Source organism: Tympanuchus pallidicinctus, unplaced genomic scaffold (genome assembly GCF_026119805.1).
Source record: "Tympanuchus pallidicinctus isolate F22 unplaced genomic scaffold, pur_lepc_1.0 scaffold15, whole genome shotgun sequence".
Lineage (NCBI taxonomy): Eukaryota > Metazoa > Chordata > Aves > Galliformes > Phasianidae > Tympanuchus > Tympanuchus pallidicinctus.
The window spans coordinates 23,276,416-23,297,774 of NW_026294669.1; the positions used below are offsets into that span (position 1 = coordinate 23,276,416).

The window sequence follows — 21,359 nt, forward strand, 5'->3', positions numbered from 1 at the left end:
CTTCCAAGGATTACAATAGCCCCAGCACGAAAAATCAGATAGCACCTCAATGTGTGCAGAATCTCTAAGGAAGAAAAATAAGTGATAAAACTGTTTCAACAACAACAAAAATAATTTATAACAAAAAGAATGCCCCAGAAATCACTGCATTTTTTCCAGATGATGGGTCTTCTATCTCAATTTACCCAAGATATTATATCACTCATATCATTCTAGCATTAAAAATTGGAACACAGTGGCGAGCAAATAGTTTGCTTAAACTTCTGTATTTGTTTGTTCTTCATTCAGTGCACCAAACGAAGGCTAGAGTTTGCAGTTCAGAACTGCCAAACCCCAGCTGACGCAGCCAGGAGACAAGGACTTCAGTTGGTGGTTGCAGGACGCACGTCACAACCAGCAGTGCCAAGATCAAGGAATTCAAGCCTGGTTCATAGGAAGGTGCCTACCACCCCAACGTGCTCTGAGGACATGGAAAGGCAGAATTTGTTTTACCAGGTTCAGGTCCCTGAAGAACCTCTGTGCTGTGCCAACATGCAGGTGCTGCTGGTAACATAGAGCTGCAGCTGACAAACAGTTCCTGTGTGGATGTTCATTGTCCCTGCTCCAAACCCTCAAAGAAAACCATATGTCTCAGTAAACAGATAATTAAAACAGTAAGTTCCTTATTGTGCCTAATATTTTAGCAAGAGATTTCTTTCACTCTCAACAGGGCTCTCTGTTAGAACATTTCTAACAACACCTTTTGAAATACAAGGGTTTTTGTTGCTGTTCTACACTGGAACAAAACTAAAACTATTTCAGTGCTATTTGAAATGAGTGTTTGAGCCAAGGCATTGGCATTTAGAAAAAGCATCTGCAGGGTAAAATTACCTGACAGCTATCGAACCTCCCCATTTAATACTAGACCAGGCTGCCCAGGGCCCCATCCAACCTGGCCTTGAACACCTCCAGAGATGGGGCATCATTGACATTTTGAACACAATCTTACCATGTAATGTCAGGACTCTGATCATACTGATGTAATTCAGAAACATTTATTATTCATTTTACTACACATTTCTACACTTAGCTGTCTTTAGAGTGATTTCTGTTCTTAAATATACTGCAACTTAGTTCTGAATTGAATTCTCATGTAAGAACTCTATCTTCCCATCTCACGTGCAGTGAGATTACAAAAAAATTATGATGGCCATTACGATGGCTAAAACAAGCAATGCATTTATTGCTTCTTTCCTACAAACAGTGCTGACAGTACTATGCACAGCTTTTCGGCTTATTTGCTAACTGTAGCCCAGAATTCACCTCCAACTACAGGTACTAAGGATGTGTCTGTACTACCTGGAGGTTTTAAGGAGTCAATTCTGCTATTGTAAGGCTGCAGAATTTCTTCTAAAAAGCTGTACCTTTGTGCCCACAAGAAAACTTGCAGGTCCAAACCCAACTGCTCAGAGCTTATAACTGATGCTAATAGAGCAGTAGTTAAAAGTATACATGTCTTAGGCTAAGTACTTCTGCTAACACTCTTTTCAACTAACTTCTCAAACCCTTGAGATATCTTAAAGAATGAGGTAATACTGGTAACTTTCATAATTACTCTCATTAGGGGTCATTCAAATAGGCAAAGGAAGGAGAACAACAGTTCATTTGATATCAAAATACCCTCCCAAAACACTCAAAACTCTTTTATTTTGTATCACCACCCAGAAACACTGAAATTTAAGAAAAAGTTTAAAAAAAAATCACTAAATATTTCTTGCAAAACATGCCATAAGCTTTTCTTTTCAGAGTCATGAAGCAGGAAGAGCACATTTTTAGCAGCACCTTGAAATTCATGACTAACAGAGGGTAAAAGTGAATGTTTTGTGAAGTCTGAGAATATGCCATGCAAATGACCTTTTCTTTTTTCCAAGTAGTTAAGCTGTAAAAACACTTGAACTGTATAAGTTTTGGCAGTGACAGCCTATTAAGTTCCTGAATTTAATCACCAAGAAGATGCTTCTCATATTTTCTTTTGTTGCACTGGTGTTTCATTATTTGCTTTTTCTAGTACAAAAATTCTCCAATTCTAATGAAAAAATTCAGAACTAAGTCTTCTAAAAGGTCTTCCTTCCTTCACCTTAAAAATATACAAAGCTCACATTAATCCCAGAACTTGAAAACTGATAATATCTAATAAAGAGAGTATAAAGCAAGATGGTAAGAGAAATACATCCTGAAATAAAACAATCCAAAATTCGCTTCCAAGCAGGTTCCAAATGTTTGGATTTTATCCCACACCTTTTGATTGTGTCTAACTGTTGATATACACAAGAACAAGAACAGAAACAGCATCTAGCAATAGCTGTTATCAATGAATAGAGCCTATTTCACAGAGGCTGGTGATGAATCATGTAGTTCATAAAAATGTTGTTACAAATATGGGATGAGGATTGCGTGCTTAAAAGGATTATCATAAACTACACAAAGTACTGCATTACAAATACTGCCTGAAAACAAGAGTAAGGCTCCTAAGGTTAAATTGAGGCCCTATAATTCTACTCACCAAAACATAATAAAGTCTCTTGCTCTCTAAAAAAGGAAAAATATATACTCCTGAGCAAGCTCGTGTTATAAGAATAGATACATAAATTGAATGAATTATAGATTTGGCAAGGTATCAGGAAGTCTTAAGAGGATTTCCAAGCAACAATAAATTGCTGGTTAAAAAAAAGCAAGTCACATACTTGTATCACTTATCCGCTTTGATAGAACAAAGATAGTAAATACTTCCATTACTGAAGCATTTGCTTCTTTTTCAGCACTTTTTTTTTTGAACTTGGATTTCAATTCTGCCTACATTCTGTCACTTACAGATGAAGGCTCCCCTAAAACATTCTAACCTTTTCACTTGCAAAAAAAAAAAAAAAAAAAAAAAAAAGCTCTAAAAACAAATATTAACTTGGTAAATTCTTTCTTGAGCATACACTAAGAAAATACCCTTGACTTCAGCAACAAAAATAAACCCTGCAGCTTCCATTACCCCTACAAAAGCAGCAGCCCAGGAAGGAGTAAGCAGCTCTGCCTGCCTACCACAAGTGAGCACTTGCAAGCAGACACCACAGAGCAGTGGGCACTTGATAAATCATTGCCACAGAAGGCAGCAGTTCTTCACTCCTGCTCTATCACACATCCGGCCACATGTCTGTGAGATTAGATGCAGCACTTCTCTGAAGATATGTTCAGGAAGTTGGCAGGTAACACTCTGCATGCTGGTATTGACTAATAAACCGATCTGCTCTAAAACATACCTCCTGCTTGGACCCTTAAAGGTTACTGCTACACAGCCAAGGAAATCAGGAAACTGGGGTAAATGGGGTAAAATGCTGAATGAAGGGGCAGCTGCAGCAAGAATCTATTGACAGATGGACTGAGAGTCCTGACTTGAATATGTAGGCTAGTTTAATGCTATGGAAGGTAATTTGCATGCCTACAATACAGCTATTAAATTTTTTCCCCTAAGAGCTGGTTACTTTCAGAAGAGAAGCTTGAGGATGGTAAGGAGCCATCTGTTGAAGGGACACTTTGAAAAGAAAACCTAAGGTCTAATGCAGGAAATCTGTCTAGGTCACAGCAAGCAATGATTTAACTACTGATGTAAACAAAAAAATAGTATGTACAGCAACACAAAACTCCAAACACTAACATCGTTAATAACAGTGCTTACCTCTCTTGGAAACCAGCTTCCTCTTTTTCTCTCATTTAAAGCTTCATTGCCATCACCATATTAGTGCCCAATTGCTGCTGTAGACATAGGGAAAAATGCCTGTACACACAAAACCCCTCTTTTCCTCGCACAGCAACAACAGCAGACCTTTACTTCTTGGAAAGGAAGGAGCTTTCAGCTGTTGTGCTTTCTCATGCATCAGCTGTACAGTCATATATAACACACCTCATGGGGAATGCAGAGCAATGAAAGCAGAAAAGGTGAAAGGCACTTCCAATGCTTTGAAGGACCCTAGAGATAAGTGGTTACAGCCACATAAGTGCAACTGCTTCAGCTGATTTGTTTTTTAATGCCAGTCAGCTAAGAATGCCCTTCAACGGACTGTGTGAATCCGACCTACCACACCGCTACATAAAAGGGCAAATTCCTTCCCAGTACCCCTAAGTGAGTATTACTGCTGTTTCCCTTGTATTAGTGCAAGCACTGTTGTGGCTAAATCATAAGCTTCTCAGAAAACTGATTTGTCTGGAACTAGACCAGCAAAAGCCATAAAAGTGATTCATTTTCAATCAGAATGGTTCTTTGCTCTAGCAGACTGCGTGCTCCATTGGCAGCAGTCCAAAGGATGGGGCAAAACACACTGCAGAGGGTGGAGGGGAAAGCAGGATCCCTCCTTTCAGTAGAAGCCCATCTTAAAAACAACACAGCCAGAGACATGGTATTAGTTAAGCTATCTGAATGGAAATTCTATACCATATCTTTTATCTATCTTCCATTAAGAGGTACTGAAAAATGCCAACATCAACAAGAATTGCACAAACTGGGTTCCATAATGTGCCCTTGGCAGTGGCGGAGTGCTGAAGATCTTCTTTTAGCATGTACATTTCCTTGAAGTGAAAAGTAATACTGTACTTTTCATTCTAAAGATGAAACTTGGGATAAGTGGCGCACACTCATAAAACCAAGAGCCTGCTTTGCAGACCAAAATAGTAGCTCAGCTCAGCAGTCAGTGCTCCAAATGTGAAAGCAAGGGCTGGGTGTGCTACTGAATGAATCAGATGTGGAGTGTGAATTAATCAGTGTAAAAAACCTCAGCACGTAAAGCAGAGAAACCTAAGGATCTGCAGTTTGAACTGTTAATTTCATTGTCTTCCCAACATGCTTCCATGCCAGTCTTTAATGTCACTTTCAGGCTTTACAATTGCTGAGGGCTCTTCAGGGAAATTAAGCATATCTGAGCTTCTTTAACTTCACAGAACGTGGAAAAAAAAGGCTTTTAAATTTCTTTAATAACCAAAAAAGTACAATTCAATTTATTCAGTGTTTCTTCTGTAGTCACATCTTTATGGTTACCCACAAGTGTTACCACAATGATTTATCATGCAGAAGTGGTTATGCTAATTTGTATCTATTTCTACCATAAGAGGGTGGGGGTGAGGGAACTTACGCCTTTCAACAAGAAACTTTAATGTGGAAAAATAAAATTTATCTTAAAATGTCATTTCTATGACATTTTTGCCTTTTTTGGAAAGCATGGCTTGTTCAAAGACACGAGCACTTAGGAGCCCACAGTTCCCCAAGGAAATTGAAATGTGAGTCTGATTACTCAAAGTTGCAAAAAGCACAAAAACCTCAGCATTAAAAAAAATAAAAAATGAAAAAATCAAACCTTCTGTTTAATTATCATTGACTAAAAATTTTTGGATCTTTATTCCTCAAACATTTTCCCTTTCTAAAAAAACATCCTACCAACCAGACTTTCCATTAAATAAAACTTATCTTCCATTACTGGGTTTGCAAAAGCCATAATGAAGTTTTCTCTATTCTCATAGCTGAGGTGGACTCTCAGTTTTTGCTAATAGAAGTCTTTTATCAAATCCCACAAAGACTGTGATTACAACAACTCCATGTGCTTCATAATAATTGAACACAATTTCGGGAGGCATTCAACTGTGCATAATGACTTAATGAAATCTTTCCAACACTCGACATCAATAGATATTCATAACGTTGAATTTTGATCCCAGAATTTCCTAGATTTCACCTCTGTGTTTTGAATAGAAGTTGAGTCACATGCTCAGTATTAGATACAAGAAAACAGGAAGAGTTACTTGTATAAACTTGCATGACTATATCTAAAATGAGACAAAACTATGTCTACATTGATACAAAAGTCATATACAGACACTACTGAGCACAACAACATTCATGTCATATAAGACTGATGCAATGCAACTACTCGTAGACACAAACTGGTATCTTTAAGGAAATGCATGCATTTGAAACTATTGGATATCTGCACCTCTGTTTTCTCTCACTGTGTAACTATCAAAGGCTTTTACTTACAGCTGGAAGCAGCACCAAGACAACCCCCTCAGCACTTAGTTGTGCCAAGGAACTGACAGGTAGCAACATTCCTCTGCTCTACATATTCATCCCAGATGATGAAACTCTATTGGCATTCTGTTCTTTAGAATGAAGGGTTATAGTTTTCTGCCTTCTTCCATTTGTATCCACATGGATTTTCTCCTTATTTTTCCTCACTCATTCTAATCCAAGAGAGTAACAGCTCACAAATACAAGTTTATCATAGCCTCACTATACACCACACTGGAGGCATCATGCCACTATCACTTTCTCCAGATTAGGTGGGGGGGAAAACTTTGGAAACCTACATGTAGCCAAAATGGAATGTTTTTGAGATACTGTTACTTTTTGTCTTTTGTGATACAATATCGTGTGTGGTACACAAAATGGAAAAGACAGAAGAGGATTGATCTTGCCCTATTGAGAATGAAATAGCAAAATATTAATGCCTATAAATCCATAGCTGCATTATGCAGATTAAAAAATAGTTTTAAAGTCCTAATACAATGACTGAGCAGACATTAACATGGCATCACTTAGCTAAAAAGAGTGTAAATGATTCCTGTCATCTGAAATATTTAATGGACCACTTGTCGCTCCTGAAATAACCACTTTCTACTGTTCTCTGCTGTATTACTCTGCTAATGCTATCTTCCATGGGATTTCTGCATGTACAGAAACAAGTAATCACGTGTTACTGTGGTCACTCTTGTTAAAAAAAAACAAACATGTGCATAATAGGTACATAATATAATAGATATAATATACACAATATTAAAAATGCATAACGTGATAGATAATAGGTACAGCAGTACCTATTATCATCAAATAATACTCAGGAAGAAATGTAGGTTAAAAATGGCAGGAAAAGTGAAACTATACTTATCAAATAGGATCTCCTTCAAAAAAGCATCAGTAATTCTACATAAAGCAGAGAACAAGGAAAATCACATCATCCTCCATACACAAGTACATGTAAATATAGATCCATGTTTCTATATTTATATATTCCATATTTTTAAAACCAGTTGCCTTTCAGAGTTTCTTTGGGCTTCTCTCATCTATTACAAAGGTGAATAAGAAGGATTAAGATTCCTTCTATTCATCATTTTTAGAATGGTAAAAGCAAGGCAAATATCAAGCCAAGATTAAGTTATCCACCTTAATGTATACTCACTAGATAATGCTGTAGTGTCTATAGAAAGCCCTCTGTCCGTGCATTAGTTTAACCTGTGACATTTGAAAGATCAGCCTCTATCAATATGCAGTGGCTCCTTTGTGAAAAATACAACTTGATGTCAGAAAACGCTTTTCCCTTGCTGTGACACATTCTGTCTTTTCTAAACAAATGCATAATGCATTTAATCAAATAACCCTAGATCACACAGTTAATCACTGTGGAATATGATTTATCAGAACCCATTTGCAGTTTCATTTGCAAAAATAACTAATTAGCTTGTGGAATTATATGAAGAAAAAAAATGTTATTATCAGTCAGAAGTAAAGCTAGACCTGCTCTCACTCATCTTTGGGTATACAAGATTCTGAAAAGTTTCCTCCAATCATATTCACGCGTAACACGAAATTCTGAAGTGAAAAATGTAGGTTCAAATCAGGCAAAATATCAGAAGAATTTATTTAGGTTTACAATTAATTGATCTGAATTTTTGCTGTGTTCCAGAGGTATGTGCTAGAAAATAAATGGCTACATAAAATGTACATGGCAAACAAAGATTTAGGAAAGAAAATGGTCCAGTACATTTTGATTGCATGAGTAGATAGGCAGTATTTCCTACAACTGACAAAGGAGTATTTATCCGGGACTTGAGACATAAAGCAAGCAATATAAAATAAGGCATGTCACAGAAACTTAAGATTTAGTTCATCAGTGTTTTAAAACAAACATTCTGTAAACTTTAGATTAGATCCTGTAAAAGACTTTTTAGGGTTAATATTTCACATGGAGGGGGAAAAACACCCCATAAGTGACACTGACAATAAGCAAATAAAGTACACACCTACAATGAAAATATCTGTATTTGCAGCAGCCTTTGAAATGCAGTCCTGGACAATTTGTTTTAGAAATATTTCATCAATTAGATTAAACAAAATCCTTTAGCAAATTCTGTGAATCAGCTAGAAGGCAGGCACTGGAATGAGGCTCATCATCTGTTTACCAGATCCCTTATGTACACTGGCCAGCACATTTCTCTCATTTAAACAGAGCCCAATCTCAAGAAGTTGCTGTTTACTCCGAGCAGTAAAATATCCCTGAGTGTCCAGCCAACTAAATCCTAACCCACATAAACTTCCTTGGTACTACAAGGGGCAGCACTGTAACTGCTCAAAGACAAATGTCATTAGCTTATTATTTCTCTTGCCACACACTGAGGCCAAGATAGCTAACAGTCACACTAAGTTCTACCACAAGATCTCTTATTGAGGCAACCTCTCTACCATTCTGCATGTTTTACACATCAGTGGGAGGGAATGCAAACAAAATATGCTTCAGAATAACTGTAAATATATATAAAAATGCTGAGTTATGAGTTTTCCTCTTCTCGTAAGGGTAAACTCAGAAGTACATGGAACAAACTAATAAATATATTTTAAACAGCTGCAGAAAGCTAGAACTACATAGGTCTCTCCAAAAGTAATGCCTCCCTTTTATTTCCATGGAAACTACAACAGACATGAGTACAGTAACACTATTGGACAGATCAAATTGTCAGCTGCAAAACACTGTTTTTCAATGTAATCACCACAATGTATGTCTTTGCTTTCTCTATTGGGAAGAGCAGTTAGGCCATATGAACTGCTAGTGATGGAATTATCAGTCTTTCAGATAAGTAAACATTTTTCCTACAAAAATTATGCTTTTAGAAGATTTTCATAGCTGCTTAACCTCAGCCCCTTGCTACTTGTGAGCCTTGATTTCTATGAGAGGTTCTTCCTCACATGCAAAGCTTTACCTCTAGCTCCTGAGAAAGTTCTGAGATCTACCAACCTCTCTCTGAAGCTGAACTTCAGAACTTACTGAAATAGGAAACGAATAGTCTTCTACCAGTCCCTGAATATACCATATATCATTACCAGTCAACTGGCACCTGCAGAACAACTAGAATTCAGAACACTACTTTCGCCACATGCAAAATCCTGCCACCAAAACCTTTGTAAAGCAGTTCTGTTTAGGCTCTCTATACTACACACATAACAGGAAAAGCAATCTGAACAACACAGTCCTGGAACTTCTACAGCCAAATCCCCAAATGCAGCTGGTAAATGGAGGCTGAGGTTGGACAGGGAACTGACAAACAGAAACTGGGGTTCACCAGCCTCTGTGAGGCAAGCTGGCACATACTCTGCAATTGGCAAAGGCTGGTAAGCAGTAATTAGTCACAAAATATTGTTGACATGCAACAGTTTGTTAGGCTTCAAGAAGCCTGCCAACTTGGGACTAAATTCTCAGTATCACTGTATCAGCTGAAGAATTTAAAAAACACCACAGTTTCTGGATGATTATGGCTGTTCTTGAGACAGGATGCCATGCCTTCTCAGTCTGCTGTCCAAGTGCTCGTATGATGGTATTCCCCCAGCTCAGTTTAGCATGATAGAAAAGCTGCTTCAAGGAAGAACTACTACTGAATCAATGTTAACGGCTAAGAAATTATTTCAGGAAAAGAGGAAGGCTGATAACCTCTGTAAGGGAAGGTGAACCAAGAACAGGACGTGCATCTAGTCCTGAGTTTGGGTTCTTGCTTTTTTTTTTTCTTCCCTTTTTCTGTACATAAAAATAAGTTTTACTTCAGCATTAATCTTCAGAGTATCATATTATATGGCCAGTATTAAAATGGGAATAAAGATATCCTTGCAATTCAGAAGCCTGTTGTGAAAAAATCAGCTGGTTGATATTTACAACCTTGTTATACATCCATGCCGAGCACCACAAGGGTTTATAAAGTTAACACCTTGTGCTCATTCTGTGATAAGAACAGAGCAGGAAACAAAGCTATTCTTCAAACCATGACAAAAGGAACACAAAGAATAGCTTTGCGCTGAACGTACATACTGCTAACTCATCTATTTCAATATGGAAGAACACACACACAAGGAACCACAACAGCTGCCAATTGAGAAAAAAAAGCATAAGCAGCTGTGATTTCTTACTATTTTAAATACTTCCTATTAATCTTAGCAAAGCTATTCCAGTCAGGTTCTCCGTGATTAAGAAGGCACGTTGGTAATAATCTGGACAAAACTGCAACCATAGTTCATAGTGACATATGTTATATACACTGAGGTAAGATGTTTGGGTTAGTATTTTCTGAATATTCTTTTAAGTTTGCAGAGCATTCTAAGAGCAGAGTGAGTAACAGATGGATGCAGAGAGTGTGTCCTGACAAATTACATACATTTCTGTTCCTATTTAAATTGTAAATACCATGCTGGTACAAGTTACCCTGTGAATAACCTGCAGAACACACTTACATAATCTGCTAATGTGAAGCATTGAAGAGATGTTCACTGCTAGTTAGGAGCCTGGCAGAATGATTTGAATGCAAGTAAAAAGCAGTTAATGCTAAATACTGAGTTTCTAAACAGATTTTTTTAATGGACTTGGTTTTTATCATCATACAGTCAACAAATGTACAGTTGGAAAAGTACTGTAGTTAGGACAGTATTTTACAGGTGTTATAGATGGAAAGATTATCATTGTAGAAAAGAGACAATCAAATAAATGCTTCCCCATATCCAAGGATCTAGGCTCACAGTGGAAAACTCCAAAAAGGAGGGATCCCAGAAAAAGAACCTTCCCCAGAGGCAGTCAGCTCTTAAATGGGGGGGGTCTAAGAGAGGTGCAGCCAGGCTCCTCCTCTTCCAGTCACACAGCTGAATTGCCTTCACCTGTGGTCCCAGGGCTGACCCAGTCCTTGCTCACGTGATCAATCAGTGATCCAGGCCATGACTCAACAATTCCCATACAATCATATAAACCAAGAAACTAACATAAAATGCAATCAGGAGATCAAATGTCTTCAGTTCTAAAGCCCTTGCAAATTGCTACATGAAATATGAACCTGTCACTCAGAATTGATTCTCCATTTTAGTATTTTATCAGAACAGTTTTTCCCCACTGTTCTCTATTAATATAAATTTTGAAAACGTCACATGTATCCAGGGCAGTGCATACAAGACCAGGCAGCTGAAACCAATGCGTGCTTCCAACTCTGATTCAGACTTTCACTAACTTTGGGGGAGTCCAGACCAAAACTGGGAACACTTTCTGTCTTCTGGATGTAAGTACACACCATGACAGCTCAATGGTGGCTGGGTGGGCACCACCACCTGCACATCCTCTCTCCTCACTCAGGAAGCATCTTGTGACAGAAACCCATTCATGGAGGGTAGTAAGGAACATCATTCAGTGTAAGTACAACCTTAAGCAACCTGTCGTAGAAGACAAGCACCTTGCTAAGTTGTAAATCCTATTTACCTTGTGAGGAATAAATGAAATCAGCTGGCTAAAATTCAATTATCACCATAGCCATGAACTCTAAGGTGCCACAAAGCTATGCATTGTCTGTTGCCAGTTGACAACGGACGCACAGCTAGATAGTTAAAACATGGCTTAAAAGAAAACCTATCACTACATCACCCATATTTTACATGCCTATTGATATGGAGTGGGAAGTTACATGCAAGATATATGCTTTCACAGCCAAAAATGGAATACTTTCTGCCCATCTCAAAAACATCATATTTCCACACTGCTGGCACAAGTAGAATGCCCCAAACACACAAACACAAACCCTTCCTGCTGCACTCACAGGAGCTGGGGCTCTTCTTCCTTTGGAAGAGAAGGGCTATAAATTGTCTTGTTATGTAAGGATAAGATTGTGCATAAGATCATACATCTTCCCCAGTGTTCAAAAACAAATAATATTGAGATTAAAAGTTTATGAATTGAGAAATTTCTAAAGTTATTTGTAAATAAATGTCCTACAGTACCATGATTTTTTTTCACATCTAAGAGGCAGAGGAGATTTTACACTAAGTTTCTCATCAGTAGAAGTCTTTTCATTGTCTTTGTAAAGCTATTTCTCCTCATGCAGAAAACTGTGAGATGGGCTCCCTCTTGCGTTCATCTCAGATATCAACTTGGAATTAAAAAAAGATGGCACAGATCAGTTAAATATCCCAACATCTGAGCCAGTGTCTCCCTCAAAAAAAAAAAGTTCAGACAGCGCAATTGAAATTTTATATTACTAGTTAAATGAGTTTATGCATTTGAACAGATCAATTCTTAATGCAAAGCAAAGTGTTCTTCCATGTATCTACCAGATGATCCAAATAAACGAGATCCAAATCCTGAAGCTAAGTGTAGAACTGGAATCCTCCATCTGTATAAAAATGTCATTTAACTTCAAATAAGGATGTTTGTATAAAAGCATCACTTTCCTCTTGAGCATGGTTAAAAGGTTTTTTATTGTTGTTGGTTGGTTGTTTTTTTTTTTTAAAGTAATTCCAGTTCACCTTACAGCAACCTTGAGTTTGATTTTATTTCATTCATGTCAGTGGATACTTATCAATCAATATGAACAGAAGAACATGCCTTTACATTATTAGCTCAACAGTAATTAAAGAAGGGCATACCAAGTGTGGGTGGACAACTTTTGCCATCATCTACTGAAAGTTGCATTTTAACTTAAGCTACCTATTGTTGTCTTCCACTCAGAAGACGGCAAGTGGAGAAGTGATGGTGAGCAAGAGAGTGAGGCTGGGCTGTGTATTCCCCGAGCAGATGCACCAGGCCAGTAGGGCTGAACCAGCACAGATGGGGTACTGAGCAGTCAGGAAGAGGGCTGCACTCATTCTTTTTCCTTCTAAAACAAGAAGGAAGCAGATCTGAATCTCAAGATATGCTCCACGACACAATTCTGTGAGGTGCACATGTATAGTATCTTTTTCTATCTACTACAACCTGCAGTGGTGAATCATATAGAAGAGAAACGATTTTACACCAAGATGCTGATTCACTTAATTCACTATAAACAACCAGTAAAACAAAAGAAAAACAATCAGGGAAAAAAGGAATCCAATTTATGAAATCTGAGTGTAAATCTGACAACTTCCCAGTCTTGTGTTTTACACTGCTTTGTTTCCCACTCATTGGGAAAGAAGACACAGCACATCGCCTTCAGACAAACACATTACATTGAAGGCGTGGTATCTTCTTTTAGAATGACAAAGTTATTACTGTCTCATAAACTTGAGGATTAGAATTATGTAGTTAACATAGCCACACATACTACAACTCAAAATAACCTTGTGGATTAACGTCTGCCATTAACAGAGAGAGAAATCTTTCCTTCATTTCCTAATCCTACGGTTCATTGTTTTGCTCAACACCTTCAGATCCAAGTCTACTGCTTTATTTATAAAGCACATCACTATAGTAAGACATCTATTAGTTCTCCTCAGAACAGTTTTTATAGATTTTTGCTGCAGATGATCAGTTAGCTCACTTCTCATTTACTTTTGCCACAAACCAGATGCATCACTAGGCCACATACAGCAGCCATCTTCTGCAGCCTGGCAGTGAGAAGGTAAAACAAGTGAAGCGCTGGGCACCTTGGCTACCCCAGTATTCCTTAAACTCTTAGAGTGAGCACAAAGTTATTTGCACCTTCTCTTACAAATAACAGTGACACTGCTTGAAACAACAGGTGGAATGAAGTCACACAGTCCCTGGGGCTTTTGAGAGGTGTATGAATGTCAGAGTTCAGTTCATAGGACTTCAAGCTGGGAGCAAAAGTATTCTAGCAAAGTTACTCCTTTTTGAAAAGTACTTTTTGAAAAGTTTGAAAAGTACTTTTGAAAAGTACTTTGTAAGCATTACAGAAAAAAATAGTAATAAATACATTCTAAGATATACATTTTCTTTATGCTTCAGTGCAAAATAGTTGCATCACATGACTTTTCATTACTAATGCAGCTAAATCTTACAGGTTCACCTATTACTAAAACATGCTAGCCCCTGTTATTATGTTGGGAAGGATTGTCAGATAGCATACACAGCATCACATAAGTTTTCAGACAATTAGCTAGGTAAAAGATGTACTGTTTTAGCAAGCTTAGAAGGCAAGTTTTTGAAAAACAGTCAAAGGAGTGAATCACTAGCAAAGTACTTCTTCAGGGAGAACTTTTTCTATCTCCGTATTTTATTTAGAAGGCTTTCAGTCAATGTGCCTCACAAAACCCCTGCGCACTGCATCCCACAGTACACCATCAGGTCACACAGTAACACTTAGTCTATGGTTAATTTTATGACAATGTCCTACAAACAGTATGTTCAAACATGAATAAATTAGCTGCTCCAGAGCATTGGACTGTAGGTGCCCTCAGGAAGGCAGCTGCCTCAGCAGCCAGCTCCTGCCTGCCAGCCAACTCTGCTGCTCCGTGCCCTGCCTGCAGCAAGTCGGGCAGCACCACAGGCCTGGGGCTGAACAGAAGCAAAGCATTTTGTTCTCCTACCCCAGAAACAAGGCAACACACTTGGAGGAGCTCTGACATCAAATTAGCAGGGCAGAGGCAAAACTGAGACGTGCAAGTGCCTCAGACAAGTGCCTGTGCTCAGACACCCCAACACACCAGCAGCAGCCCAGGCCGCAGTGTCATAAAATGAACAGCAACATTAAAGATGTTTGCTCTGACAGCAACGACAAAGCTCTCAGTAAATACTGCATGTTTGGACAAGTACCAGCCAGCTAAAAATTGCTTCCATGTTTACAATAAACATCAAAGGCAGTCAGGGTGGAAGCATCTTGATTTGCAATCTATATATGAACGCGTGTTTACATGACAAAAATGAATCACAGTGACTTCAGCTTTAACCATATTTCAAGACATTCCTGGATCACATTAATACATCATGGCATTTCTACAACTGTTACATTTATTACCTTGATTTCACAGACTTAAATCCTGCAAATTCACACAGAAACAGCTTTTTTTTTTTTTTTTAAATGTACAGCACTTCAGTGCTGTCATTTTTAACATGCACAGAAATGCAGAGCACCTGCAGAATGTGACCACGTGCACTGAGCAGTTTCCTCCTACTTTGAAAGCAGCCCTATTAATATCGTGATCATTCGCTTACCAGAAGTCATGATTATTACTGTTCACCTCAAACACCAACAGAGTTACAGTCAAACATGAGCACTCTTGCTTCAGTCAAGCTCCAAACAGCAGAGAAGCATTGAGCTGAGGCTCCCAAAGCAGAGATGAGGACACAGTGAGTTCAATAGACCTATATCAGTTCACAGCATAGGGCCAGGAGAGCTCTTTCACAGAATCACCAAATTGTAGGGGTTGGAAGGGACCCCTAAAGATCATCAAGACCAACCCCTCTTTCTCTACAATCCTGCCCAGCATCCAGACTGGACCATCAAAACACCAGTAATGAGATTTTAGCACACGTATTTTTTTGCAAGTGTCTGAAGTGGAAACTTGCTGAACTGATACTGATAAAAGCTTGTGTTTATTAGAAATCTTCATATTATTACAATTTCATTACAGAAATTAGAAGTATACGATGATTCAGTGCACGAATTAAAATTCATGATCCATAAATAAATGCTAAACAGGAGCACAGGGAACAATTTTAAAGGAATATAGATAAAAATAGTACCATTACCATCCATTCCAAACTAATGAGCCAAATTTAGATGGCTATTGTTCTTCAGGCTCATTAACGATAACTGAACATGAATCACAAGAAACATAAAATACATTGATTTTTACCCATCCTTTTTAAAGATTTTCTTTTCATCAAAACTATATGTACAAACTAAGGAGATGGGCAATGCAAAGAAATCAGCATTGAATTCTCTACTAACTCAGTAAAGGTTTGAACTGCAGCAGTTTACAGTCAGAATTATAAACAAAGATGAATGTCATCAGTAAAAATGAATGTTTTCTCTCATAAAGTTACCTTCAGAAATCAAATGAAGAGTGATACGTAATACAAATAAAACTTATTGCATGTTGAGACAACTACAATAAAGGTAAAAGGCCTTGTCAATATGGCACATACCTGTATGCAATTTGATATTCCAGTGCTAGAATACATCCATAGTGGATAAACATTTATCTGCTTGCAAAAAGGAAGGGGCAGCATTAACACTGCCAATGACAGCACACTAATGCCTGCTCCATCTCTCAATGGTAAATCACTAAATACACAAAAGGAATGATCTTAGTATCCCTGAGGGAGGATGATTTTAAACCTCAGTGACATCAGAAAGTTATGTTTTTTAGTCTGCAAAACAGCTGCCGGATAGTTTGCTCCAAGAGTGCATGAGAATACATTGAGGTTGGTCCAAAACATATGGCTTCCACTGCATTCTGAGTGATGGCTCAGGTTGGAAGTGCAACAGCCATGAAGGAACACCAAGGCACGAGGAGCAGCAGAGTACAGCTGTGACAGAACTGCATATCAGTGAGGAGTTACCCTTCATATAGCAGCATATATCCCCAGTCACAAAACCCTTGCATTGAAGAACATTCACAAGGATAATGACTGCAACACCAAAGGAACCATTTTTGTAAATAACTGCAGTAAAGGAGCACAACGTAAGCTATTCATATGAAAAGTATTAATCTTCAAATAACCAACCCAATACGACCCCATCAGTCACCTCCACTACCTTTGACAATCATGACTGTATATCCTCTAGCCTGAAAACCTCCAGCTCTGCTTACTCCAAATCCACATGCCTGATCACTGACTCTTCTTCATTTCGAGCTTTTCTCTCTGCTTCTTCTAAGCAGGATTTCTAGTCAAAACTACAGGCTAGCTAAGTTTGGTCTACAGGAAGTAACCACACTGCCCAAAGGGCACAACCTGATTATAAACAAGCCCATGAATGGAGAGTTGGACATCAGGGCTTCAGTGGGAGCAAGTCATACAGCCCGGCATACCTTTACAGGCCAGCAGAGCCTGAACTGAAAAATGAGAAAGCTGGGGAACAGAGGGAGGAAGGCAAACATAGGCCTGCCTCACTTCATTTTTACCAGCACTTTGAAGTCCCACTGTTTGACTGGCTGTTCGTGGGACCATAGCAGTGTGCAGAGACTTAAGTGGAATCTTAGGAAAACAAAACACTGCTACTCCATACTATGTTTTATTAGTGTGTTTTCCTCATGTTTTGTTTCCAAAACATGCCAGACAGCTAAGAATCACTGAGAAATGCCATGCCATTTTGCACGCTGCACAAACCAAGTCAGTAGAATTTAAACAGGATGCTAAGAACGTGGAACTCCCAAAATGAAAACTTAAGGTCTTCGTACAGGTAGAGGAAATATGAGAGTTAGTGAATTAGATCTGGCCCATTTTTAATCTTTAAGCAGACTACAAAGTAACCTCTGAACACACCTGTAGAAAACCCTGTAGAACACTAACTCAAAACCAAAATTGTACCCTACTAAAACAACATTTCTTGCTTTTATACAACATCTACATATCTATGTAACTACATATTAAAACACCTCTAAGTATTTGTTTGAGGCAGTTTGAAAACAAAATACAGCCATACAAGGAAAAAACACTGTAAACTGAACTAATCTGAAATTCAAAAGATCAACCAGTGGCAGACCAAGTCAAATGGAAAGTACAGCCTTGTGTTCAAGAACCATGAAGAAACCCTTAATCTGAAACATACATTACAGGAAGCCTCTGCCCCCACAGATGTACCTCATTTTTATCTCCTCATCTTTTCTGAACTGCCAGAAGCTGTCTCCCTGACAAGCACCTTGCAAACACCTTTTCAGTTGCACCAGAGAAGTTTCAAATAAAGTAAAAAGTTCCAACAAAATGAAGACCTGCCTTTTTGTAAAACCAAATGCCACTCATCTCACGTTTTCAAAAATCTGGTAATAAGTCTATGGAGCCCCTGCTGAGCTCCTCTGGATTCTAGGGTTATTTTGGATTCAGCAGAGGGTTCATTTGGACAAGGGTCCCCCAGGAATCCTACCACTAGGAATGACTGAAGTATCTGTGCTGCTCACACTCCTCCCGCCAGCTCTACGAAACACGAGTCGCTGCCTCTCACTCCTTAGCAACCTGATGCAGGAACTATTTTACATGAATAGCTGTATCCCATGGCACTTTCAGCCAGTGAGAACCAATGAAGTAGTTCACAGGAAATGGCCCAGCCAATGAATAGAAGAAAAATAATAAAGGCCAGATCCTAAATCACCTGCCACCCATCATACAGAAACCTTCCAACTCCCACAGTCTTCTGTAGCTTTCAACTTCTTATAACTGCTAATAAGAAGTAAAGAACACAAGTGCCAAAGGTGAAAATTCCAAATGTTGTGTAATTAGCAGATTTTCTGCACAAAGCCCTCTTTGCTAACAATTATTGCTTATTTCACTGCAGAACGAAAAAGTCCTAAGGAAAGCTGAATGCTAATTTTAAAGCAATCAAAAATGCATAGATGTTTTAAATTACAAGAAATAGCTCTGTAACATCTTGACTATCTAAACAGAAACAGATGGTTTACACGGCTTCACTGCTTAATTAAACATTTTATATACTCCACAAAATCACATCTGATGGCATTCTTTCCGACTGGCTTTCTCAATTTAAAACAAAAAATAATTCTAAGTATACATTATATTAAGCTGAAAATTTATAAAAACGTTCATATTCAATACCAACCTACCAATTTAGTTCTCTAATACCTGTAAAAAATGCAATCAGCAGTCCATCTCCTTATTTCTTCCTTGTGATAATGCTAGCATTTTTTTCTTCATACTTCTAGCAGATTCCTTTATTTTAAATAATCCTAATTCAAAAGCAAATATCTTAGATTTTCCCCTCCCATCACCTTTAAAAAATAAAAATAAAAACAGTGGAACAGGAAAAAATAAGATCAAATGGATTTTATGAAGAACTTAAAACCATCTCCAAACAAGATAAAGGTACAAATGTTGCTATCCTAGTAAGATACAACTACCTGTGGGTAGGAAAGATCTGAGAGAGATGACAATGAAGAAATTTTGAAGAAACTATTGAAAAAGAGTTTGAAAATATTGAAAATATTACGAGTGAAAGACAACAGGGAAAAGGTGTGCTGACACAGGACTAAAGTCAGTTTACCTGCTTCTACAGAGCCACAGTCACCTCATTAGAAGGAAGAGAGGAACGCAACAGAAAGACTGGGCATAACAGTCAAGGTTTTAATTACATAAATCATCATTCAGTTTAAACTTTCTGTTGTAAGTCAAGTGAAGGAGAAGCTTTCACAACTACTATTTATAGTTAACAGTATTACTTTTTAAAGCTGATGCAAAACTGATGTAGTAAAAAGTAGAAACAGATCATATCAAAATTATTCAGCCAGGTGCTCGTTCAAGTGTGTGATTGCTAATGACGCACTAAGATTAGAATGAACTTTGCTCTGTTCTCATTGATAATAGTTCAAACGGGATAAATTGGCACAAGAAGCTAGTATCATCAACTGTATTCACAGACGGCCTTGCTCAGCTAGGCTGCAGTACTATCTTTACACTAGATGATGAACAAAAGTACAGAACAGAGGAATGAAGTTGGCTTACGAGTCACAAAGCCGGAAGAGTTGCAGATCGTTATGACCTTCTACCAGAAGCTCTGTCGTTAGCACATACTTAAACCTACAACAGCCTTTCCGCTTCTTTTCAGGCATTTGTTAAGCACCAAACTCTATGAAACTTTGGAGAACATTTCTGTTCCCCTTAGCCCACCAAAAACCACCATTGAGCGGCAACAGAGCAAACAATTAAGAGGCATTCCTTAACTAATGATAAGCAACTACATCATGGCTCAGTCCGTCACATACTGCTAGTACAACGCAGAAAGATACAGAAGAGATAATCCAGTTTAGCCATTTAGTTGCACGGATTTGGATAAAAAAAAAAATCAATTACCAAAAAACTGTGAGGCTTTTTAAGAAAATTTACTAATTCAAAATATCAACTGTAGAACACTGAAACAACGTGATAAAAGTAGGATAGCTAGCTGCTAAAGCAATCCAGACCTCCAGAGTTTTGTAGCAATCTACTCGCTATATTCATTAACACTCTGTATAATCAATGAATATAATGAAGTTATAATTACAAAAAAAAACCAAGAGAGTTTGACAAAGCAGATTATAATAACAAAAAGAGATTAGATAGAATGCTTACCCATGTCCTGAGCTTGCTGCAAAACTCCAGAAGAGGGATCTCCAGAAGAGATCCTTCCTCCCTGGTAATCAGCCCTTAAATGGGTCTAGGAGAGATGGAGCCAGGCTCCGCCCCTTCTGGCAGCACAGGAGAATTGCCTTCACCTGTGCTCCCGTGGCTGACACAGTGCTCGCCTCAGGTGATCAGAGGTTCAGGCCGTGATTCAGCATTCAAAACCACAAAGACAACAGCAGAATGACTGACTCATTGGACTCCCTACCACTAAAAATTAAAGTAAATAATTTAAAGAATATTTTCAGGTGTGCTTTTTTTTTTTTTTTTTTAACAAATAGTGTATATACCCACTGTACCTTCATTACTGTAATATAAGCTAAGGTTGTTATTAAACGTTAATCATGATTGCTTGTTCTTGTATTCCTCAAGCTAAAATGAAAGCTTTTACCCTTTGCCATGATAACGTTGCTTTCTATCTGCATATTGATTCATAGCAATAACTGATTTTGCTTACCTAGCAGTTGCTTATAGTCCTCGTGACACTTGAGCTGAAATAAAGGAAGAAACACATGACAGTTACTTACGTATACTAACTTAGTATTAACATGTTCATGTTTCACCAAGAATTCTTCACTTAACACCCCCCAGGGAGCTTATGCATCATCCTGTGCTAAGGGAGCTTTAGCAGCCCAATGTCCCCACCCAGCTGAGAGATTCCATGGCGGTGAATACCCGAAAAACGAAAACAGAAAGGAAGTTGCATTTAAGCGTGTAACTGTATAACTTCAAGTAGTGTTTAAATTCTGATAGCTGAAAAACAAAAACAAGGGAGTGCTGCTCTTCAACCTTCGTAACAAATCATTTAGGGAAGAAATATAAACGTCTCAGGTTTTTTTGCATATGTTTTGATTTCTGTAAGTTTGTAATAACAGGAAAATTAGAAACTAATTTCTCAGGTACCCTCCACTATAGTATTATATTTTTTCCTTGATGAACAAACTGCTTTTTTTACCCCATCTTTTCACAACGGAAAAACTTGGTTAGATAAGCCAGGCGGATAAGCAA

The 21,359-nt window shown here is 38.1% G+C and overlaps 1 protein-coding gene across 2 annotated transcripts in view; it reads right to left on the reverse strand.

Annotated features, from left to right (window-relative positions):
- PDE1A (phosphodiesterase 1A) overlaps positions 1-20,385 on the reverse strand; it is a 197,445-nt gene extending 177,060 nt beyond the window's left edge. Inside the window, exon 1 of one of the 2 annotated variants that reach the window (XM_052676054.1) lies at positions 20,301-20,385. Coding sequence is in view for 1 of the 2 variants with exons in the window: in XM_052676053.1 (XP_052532013.1) it covers positions 20,301-20,304 (4 nt within the window). In the remaining variant the exon portion in view is untranslated. The remainder of the gene's footprint in view (positions 1-20,300) is intronic. The other variant, XM_052676053.1, reaches the window with a different exon arrangement.
- Between the last annotated feature and the right edge of the window lie 974 nt (positions 20,386-21,359).